The sequence below is a fragment of the Tasmannia lanceolata genome, unplaced genomic scaffold, assembly GCF_043159265.1.
Source record: "Tasmannia lanceolata isolate RefF3 unplaced genomic scaffold, GAP_Taslan_0.1 ptg000015l, whole genome shotgun sequence".
In the NCBI taxonomy this organism is placed as follows: Eukaryota; Viridiplantae; Streptophyta; class Magnoliopsida; order Canellales; family Winteraceae; genus Tasmannia; species Tasmannia lanceolata.
Window position 1 is genome coordinate 62221716 of NW_027518692.1, and position 9094 is coordinate 62230809.

At 38.6% G+C, this 9094-nt stretch overlaps 1 protein-coding gene across 2 annotated transcripts in view; it reads right to left on the minus strand.

Annotated features, from left to right (window-relative positions):
* SS3 (starch synthase 3) overlaps positions 1-4250 on the minus strand; it is a 29789-nt gene extending 25539 nt beyond the window's left edge. Inside the window, exons 1-4 of one of the 2 annotated variants that reach the window (XM_077397806.1) lie at positions 4167-4250; positions 3938-4041; positions 3485-3548; positions 1805-3238 (exon numbers count right to left, since the gene is read on the minus strand). In XM_077397806.1, coding sequence (XP_077253921.1) covers positions 1805-3238; positions 3485-3548; positions 3938-4039 — 1600 coding nt within the window. In that variant the 5' untranslated portion in view covers positions 4040-4041; positions 4167-4250. The other variant, XM_077397805.1, reaches the window with a different exon arrangement.
* Between the last annotated feature and the right edge of the window lie 4844 nt (positions 4251-9094).

The window sequence follows — 9094 nt, forward strand, 5'->3', positions numbered from 1 at the left end:
CCAGACTTGTTGAAATTTACGTGTTGCCCCGAGACCATTTCATAGCATCTAAAACAGTCTTTAGGTTTTTCATCTTCTACACCTTAGGATAAATAAGGAGTATGGGATCTTCTGCATACTGAAGGTGAGAAATATGGACCCTCTCATGACCAATGTAGAAGCCTTCAATCAGACCACACGAACTAGATTTAGACATCATACCAAAAGTACTTGCAGTGACAGTGAACAAAAATGGGGAAATCTTAAAGAACTATTTATAGGCGATCGGTTCACAAGAATCGTACCCCAAAACGACGAAAGACGGGATCTCCTCCAACCTCGTCATATCCAAAGCCCATCGTGTTCATCAGGTAATCCAAAGAATCCCACTCCTCTCTATCACACATTTTGGTGTCAATTCTACACAGGAAGCCCCTCTTCCCAGTATGATGGTAAAGCTCGATACACAGAGTGCTTTCATAAATGGTTGGCAAATCCTCAACGGAGTAACCGAGCTGGTATGGCTAAGGATTATTCTACATGAGCAACGAATGAAGGTTAAAGTCCCTATGAGATATTGTGGTAATCAAGTAGCTATCAGCATTGTCCACAATCCTATACATCTTGATAGGAGCAACCACGTTGAGGTGGATAGAGACTTTATCAATGCAAAAGTTGCATTAGGTGAGGTATGTTTACCATATGCAAGATGAAAGAACCAACTAGGTGATATTCTTACAAAGAGTGTGGTAAAACCACTCTTAATGATGTAATTGGAAAGCTTGGCACGATCAACATCTATGCCTTGCTTGAGAGCGAGTGTTGATGTGCATGAATGAGTGTTTATGATGGGGCCTATCACACGAATGGCATACCTGTAATATTTTTGGCATTCTCTTTATGTCTATGGGTTTCACTAAGAAACTCTGTGAGTAAATCCAAACTTAATGATGTACTTGGAAAGCTTGGCATGATCAACATCTATGCCTTGCTTGAGAGCGAGTGTGAATGAGTGTTTATGATGGGGCCTATCACACGAATGGCATACCTGTAATATTTTTGGCATTCTCTTTATGTCAATAGGTTTCACCAAGAAACTCTGTGATTTCCTTTCCTCCCTTATCTTATTTTTCTTCTCCTCCTCTTCCTTCCTTCTTTTCCTTTTATCTGTCTTGTCTCTTTAATCAAGTCTCATTGTCAACCTATCCCAATTATTGAGATTTGAGATCATATTGAATATTCCAAAAAGCCACCATACAAAATATGATATTAGCATATCATGTGTCCTATTGTCGCCTAAAATTTCAAGTGAGTTTCCTACTCCAGTATGTATTTTTTTATGAATAAAAAATTCAAGCAAGCCACCACTCCTTTTTGTTGTTTTCTTCACTTTTTTATGTCTAGAAGATTCTGGTCCCCGACTCTTTCTAACTTTTTTTTAATCTATCTGTCACAAATTATGTGCAAGGATATAACAAGTAAACAGAGATTCTGCTAATAAGGCTTCATAGAAATTTAAATCTAGGAACACATTTGGGCAATGCAAAAATTATATATGAACTACAAACAGGCACAAATTTGGGCAATGCAAAAATTATATATGAACTACAAATTAGAAATGCTCTCAATATTTCCTTCAATCATATTATGCACTAATGTTATCATAGATAGTAATCCTAAAGGCATATTTAGATCTTCTTAATATATTGGGTGAGCCCTACGCCTATTGAGATTCTCTTTCTTTCTCTCTGCGTATCAATAAATTGGGTATTCATCAAAAAAGGAACATCAGCCAAATGAAAAGAAGATTCAGATTTACACATACCATCTGCAAACCACCAGTCACCAACTTTTTTCACAGCACGGAGAAGCCTTTGAACGATAGACAAGCCATGGTTCCAGTTATTATGCCCACCATGAATCCAGACCTCTGCAGTGTGAGCAAGCGGACCACTGGCACGGTTGTAAAATAATCTGACCATGTCCTCACCTCCAAACTCACTAGGCTCAATGTGCCATACATCATCAACAAATCTCTTGGCCTTTCCCATTAGTTGGCGTACTTTTTCCCGTCTTTTTTCAGCTTCCATCTTTGCCTGTGCTTTGCCAGCCTCGGTTGCAGCCTTTTCGGCTTCTAGTCGGCGCTGCTCTTCAGCTTTTCTTTCCCTTTCAGCTTGCTCAGCAGCTAGCTTTTCAAGTTCCCTTCTTTTCTCTTCAAGCAAGAAATCCTCGAATGCAAATGCATCCATTCCACTTTCAACTGGAACAAAGAAATCTTTTGAGTTGTTATTCTCATATACCTCATGTCCATTGAAGAACACAAAATCCATCTTATATGCCTCCTTAGGAATGCGTACCTGGCAACACCACCAATCCCCTTTAAGATCAGTCTTGTGCAACTTTTCAGTAAAGGATTTCCATCTCCAATCATTAAATGCACCCATTATCAAAACCTCTGGTTCATCTTTTAAAGTGGATATGCTTCTGTTTAGAAACACATCAATATCTTGATCACCTTTGACCACTTGCGGATAAACAAACATTTTATTGCCTCTTGAAAGGTTCTCCGCAGCAAGATCCTCAAGGATCTGTTTGTGCACAAATGCATCCATCTCGATTTTTTTTTCCAGCAATGACTCAGCCATGTCTGGCTCTTTACCCACTGTAATGTCATCCGTGCCAAGTAATTCTGGTTCCTCAAACTCAGCTAAATCATTACCGATCTCAACTTCGGTGCCCTTCTCCTCTATGTCATGACTCTTAACCACATGCTTTTTGCCTGCTATAATGTCACCCTTATCAAGTATTTTTGGTTCCCCCAACTCAGCTATAGCATTATCATTCTCAACCATAGCTCCATTTTCCACTTTGTCATCAGCCTTAACCACATGCAAATGATTTCTTGTTAACGTTCTTTCATCTTTCTTGTCTTTAGTCTCCTCCAAACTCTCCACCATTTGATCCTCAGCTTCCTCCAAAAGCTTTGTCCTCATTTTCTCTTGACCGCTCATGTGACTAGTTTCTGAAACAACTTCGCTTCTCCTTGTTTCACCTTCATCAACTTTTGATTCAGTCAATTTATTGGCAGAACCAGTATATTTGCCAGAGGTGGAAGGACCAGCATCCTCTTTTCCTCCATTATCGCTTCGATCCTTCTTCTGGTTGCCTGTTCCAGCCTGGGTCCTTGGCACAAATCCCTTTGAGGGAGAACCTTTGGTCCTGGAAGTTGGATTTTTTTTTGGCTGTCTCCTTGAATAATCTACAGATAAAAAATAGTAGGAATTTTGTGAAAACAATGCATAATGTGTCATCCATTTAGGCCCTGTTTGTTTTAGATTATGACAACCGATTGTGGAGTCCCCAACCAATTATTGGACTCAAATTTAGTGCAATTTTCAGTCCAATAATCGGTTGGAGACTCAACAATCGGTTGTCATAATCTAAAACAAACAGGGTCTTAGTAGAACAATGAAACAGCATAAAGACTTCATACAATGTTACTGACCTGCACTTGCTAAGATTCGAGATGAAAGCCTGATTCCACGGAATTCTTTGCACGAAAAGGGCAACTAAAGTAAATAGGATAAAATGGAAAAAAAAAAAAAAATTAATCAGAGGCAACACACCCATATAGCAATTAAGAAAGAAACTCAGGACCTTTGGTGCCCAACCAGAGTCTTTCACATTAACCATCTTATGTGATAAATCAACCCACCCAAGCAATCTCCTCAATAAGAACAATTCTATTCCGAAATTTAATCAACCTAGGGATTGAACTCATTCTACATAAGAAAAAGATTGCATCTGATATGTCCATGTAGAAACCTAATTCCCAGACTAAAATAATCAAAAGGTTGCTAAGACAATCATAAGAATGCCAAAGTGATCAATAAAACCTAATTCTGATTGATCAATCCTCCAAGCACGATGTAAAAGAAACAAAAGGAGTAACACTTACATGTGAGGAGGTATTGTGGAAAGGCCTGATCTTGAGATGGGTCCCCTCAGAGAGGAACCTTCTAGAACAAAAGGGCCTATGTACTTGTAAGGAGACCTCCATTACTGCAACAAAAGAACTTCAAGAGCTTAGGAGAGTTACGCGTGGGGAAATAAAACAAAAGAAATTAGGAGACACTGAGATTTATTTTCCTAAAATTTAGGTCGGGCTCTTTTTGTTAACCGCCAACCTTTTCCCTGATAGCCTTCTCCACTGCCAACTAGCAAGAGGATGACACGTGTACGGGAGCGTCGTCTTCAAAAAGGTTTGATAAAAACTGGACTTTTCGAGATGATTCTACTTGGTGGTCCACCGGATTACAGTTTCATGTGGTACCAGTTTTCAGTTGGTGGAAAACAGAGGGACCCACGGGATTATGAGAAACGGGAAGTGATACATTCGCCCCCTTTTCTTCCCTACGACAGCCTCCTCTAGCGTATTTATGACTAGCTTTTACACTACAAGGGGGTGGCACAAGGAAGAAAAGGGGCGAATTCAGGGGCGGAGCTACATGCAGCATAGGGGGGCAGTTGCCCTGTTGAGTGGGGCCAAATTCTTAATAGGCCCAACTCAATTGGGCACAGCCCATATTTCTTTGCCAATGTGAATTATTGGTTAAAAAGAAGAGAAATGATAGAATGAAGGGCGCCCTTGCAAAAATCAGCTTCAACAGCGCTCCTATTGGTTGATTTCTACAATATGTGGTGTCGAAGCCTAAAAAGGTGGAAACTGTGTTGACTTTGCAGAAATCAACCAATAGAAGCGCCCTTGAAGCTGATTTTTGCAAGGCCGCCCTTCATTCTATCATTCCTCAAGAAGAGAAATGGCATGCACTAAATTTATTCGGACGAAAAATATAAGCTTTTAGAATTGCATCTTTGTAAGAACAAAATAGAGCGAAAAGCTTAAAATGTAAGGTATTTAATGATCGTGAAGAAATTTGGGCAATGATAAATCGACTCCCAAATATCTTAAATCAACTCCCTATGTGTCTTTCTCTCTCCTCGGGATTAGAGAGAGAAAGAGGAGAGAGATAGACACATGAGGGTCGATTTAAGATATATGGGAGTCGATTTATCACTCCCCAAAAGTGATAAATTTACATGCACAATGTATTTAATATCCATAAGAAAAATTATATTTATAAAGTATTTAATAGTTACAGGAAATTTAAGATTTCTTAGAAAGGCCAGGGGTACTTTAAGATGTGACTCTTTGGGCATCCCTAGTATTCAATGTAAGCAAATTTTATTTTATTTTAGTTCTGAGGTAAGGTGTCATGTCCCCCTCCCTGTACTTCTTTTATTTTATCAGTAAAACTTTAGGTGTGTCGGGTTAGTAGATACCCAAGTTTTCTTTTTTACTATATTTAGGATGGGGAATTTCACGAAAGGCATTTCACGGCTGAGGTCTGCTCGAAAGAAGATCAGCTACGCAGGCTTACTTTTCAACAGAATCTGTCTTATTAATTTAATTCCTCTGAGGTGGATGATCTCTGAAGCAAAAGTCAGCGGCGAAATGCCTTTAGGCGAAATTCCCTTGCAAGGCCCTGTTTGGATCCCTAGAAAAACATTTTCTTATGGAAAAAACTTTTCTAGGAAACATTTTTTGTTTCAATGGTTTACAGGGAAATGATATAATTTTGATTAATTTAGAATGTTATCATCATAAATTGAAGGTCAGTCTAAATATAATTTGAATATGGCGAGTTTAAATTATCTTTTTTCATGTGTAAAACAAGTAGGAAATTTTAAAATATATTTCCGTTCAAAACTTTTCCCATAAATTATTGGAATCCAAACAGGGCCATATATGTGTTTTGATTTGCCATGCTTTCGTGCCTCTAATTAGGGTTGTCATTTAGTAGAGTCAAGTTCAAGTTTGGCCATTGTTCACGAATAAGCTTTCACTCAATGTTTATCATTCCAGAGTGCAAACTCTTTCTCCCATTTCTTTACTTTTCCTTCTATTTCCTTTCCTTTCCGCCAAAAATGCGCAACCGAACAGACCTAGAAAGAAAGTTCAACCTTGGAAAAAAAAAATGGATTACATTTGAAAATTTTACAATAGACTGTAGAAAAATCAATAGATGACATAAACTTTGATACCACTTGTAGAAAATCAAGAGATCAATTAACTAAGTTTTGATACCTTTGTATTGAAGAAAAATAGCAGAACAACTAGAAGCAAAAACCCACAAGAAGACAAACACACAAAGGACAAAGAAGATGGAGAGAGAGAGTCTTGTCCTTTGTTTTAATATTTTATTCACAAAAAAATATCTCACGTACAAGGTTTCACGTTTCCTTTTCTCTGTCTGCTATTATCCTCTCCGCTATCTCTAAACTATATTTTTGCACAGGGAGTGATAAATCGACTCCCAAATATGATAAATTGACTCCCCATGTGTCCTTCTCTCTCCTTAGAGTTAGAGAGAAAAAGAGGAGAGAGATAGACACATGGGGAGTCGATTTATCATTTTGGGGGGTTGATTTATCACTGCCCTTTTGCACACCTCTTTATATAGACAAACTACCTAGAGTCATAATCTAAATCAACCACACAAATAACCACTCGTTTCTCTCTTCCTAATAATATAGAAAGTCTGATTCAATTCTAACTCTAATTTAAACTCCCAAAATCATATTCTTGCTCAATCAAGACTCCTAAACAAACTAGGACTACTTTAATCACTAATCTTCCAAAAGTCCTAGTCATACTAGGATTTACCAACGCCGATGCCGGCCCGGCCCCTCCGGCACCGTGGAAAGAGTCGGCCATGACTCTCAACATGGACGACTCCAACAGTTAAAAAATAAAGCGGCCAATATATCACTTCTCTCCGATCTTCTTTGCTTGTAAATATTGAACGTACATTCGATTTCTTCATACCCGATACTTATGTTTCCGGTCAAGTACTCTCGAAATGACTAAAATACCCTCACCTGGGGACACCTGTTGTTAGTCCTTGGGAAAAAAGGAGTTGGAAAAGATTAAAGGAGGATTCAAAGGACGATCCTTCTTTCCTGACAGCCTTAAATGGCTGACGTTTTTCAGAAATCCACGTTGGGACAGAGACACAGCCAACAGGTATTATTAGCAAGCAACCAATTGGAGAAAGTCTACCTATAATACTACTCCACCATAGCATGTGCTTTCATTTATTTAATTAAGACTCCTCATTATTCTTAATTAAGTTTCAATTACCAATTAATTGCATAAAAATTCGAAGGCAAAAACTTTAATCTTGTAGAACATCATAAGGTGACCCATGTGTGGAGTATGAATCCAAAGTCCGAACATTAATGGATAGGATTTGGCCAGACTAGCTAGATCTGACTGTATCCGGATCCATATCAGGGATCAGAATGGATCGTGACCAAGACATGTATAGGTGGATCCAATCCGAAGTGGACCCATTGAAGCCCCTAACCTGCATGTGATCCTAAATGAGACTTGATGAAATAAGGGTCTATGATCATCCGATCCATATATTTCAACAACATTTGGCGGGACTTGTTTTCGTCGGTTGCATCCATGGATCCGATCACATCCGAAAAGTGGATGTTAGAAACGAGGCTAATATTAAACTGCCTTTTTAGCATTTGGGGAGGATCCATTGTAAACACTGGGAATCAAAAATCAATCTGGGTGAAATTGTGTCACCATTCAGTTGAGATTTAACAAGGGAGCAAAGTGCGCCCACTTGGTAAAGTGGACAGCAAGTGAGCTCTACCTGTCTAACCTTCTCATCATCATATATTTGTCTTTTTGAATTGTACGATTATGAACTCACCGGTTAAAGGTCTTGCTACGGGTGTTTAGCATTAGTTTATGGGAGATGATCTTACGCCCCTTTTGATCACCGGGGACACCCAGTGCCAATGGACGTGGCAATCAAACCCACTAGATTCTTCTGACGTCAAGTACATTAACCCTCGTTTAGTCATCAATATGCTGGCGCTGGGTGTCCCTAGTAATCAAAAGGGGCGTAAATATCACTTCCCTTAGTTTATTTTCCTATATGATTAGGGACCCACTTCTTTGTTTCGATAATGACCTCCTCTCTTCACTTTTGCACCTTGTTTGATTGGTTGTTGATTGTTCTCTGGGAATTGCATCAGCCACAAAAAGACAAAAAAAGGAGTGAATTGTGGAAAAGAGTGTCATTATCATAATAAGGGAGTGCGGATATAACGTCCCATACTGTTGATGTTTTATGCTGTTACTTTCCCTTCTTTTGTTTTTTTTTTTTTTTTTGTAGCAAAGTAATGGTCCTGCACAAAAAAACAACAACAACAGAGCCATAGGAAAAAGAATATTAATATAAATTATTAAATTTAATTATAGATAATGCTGTAAAAAGGGAAAAAGAAAAATTAGTGTTTAAAAACTCCTTGACACAGACAAGGAACTCGCCCGAGTCGACAAGGATTTTTCTTGGCCGCGTTCCTTGAGAAGACAGGAAACTTCTAAACTATACAACGATTTTAAATACTCTTTCAAAAACCAGGTTGGTTTCTGAGGAAATCACTGGGTCTGAATCAATTGACTCAAAAAAACCACGAGAGGCAAACTCTGGCCTGATTAACCCAGCTCGTCACCCATTTTAGTGGCCAGGTCAAGTCGACTTGAGTGAGTCCTAAGTCAACAAGTGGGTTTGTCCAACTATGATATTTTTTTTGGAGCTTGAGTCTCCTTTTTTATTATCTTGCTCTCCTGGAAGCCTACTTCTACAACCGTAAAGGCGTGAGACCAAAGAAGAACAAGAAAATTCATATGATTCAGCAAAGAAACCCACTACATAGACTTAATTGAAGTCAATGAAATTCATATTTCATGTCTAAATTAAGGATTTTAAAAAAAATGTGAAAGTGAAACAACCAAGAAACTTACCTCATAGACTTCAGCGGAGTCAATGAAATATCATGCTTTAGGCCTAAAAGACCCCAAGAAACTGAAGCAACTAAGAAACACATATCATGGGTGAGTTCTTTGAAGTCAATGAAATGTCATGTTTCATGTTTAAAAAGGGTAAAACAAGTAAGAAAATCACGTGATGGGCTACTTTGAATGCCAAGAGACATTGCGACTTGTATAACAAAGGGAGAGAATGGG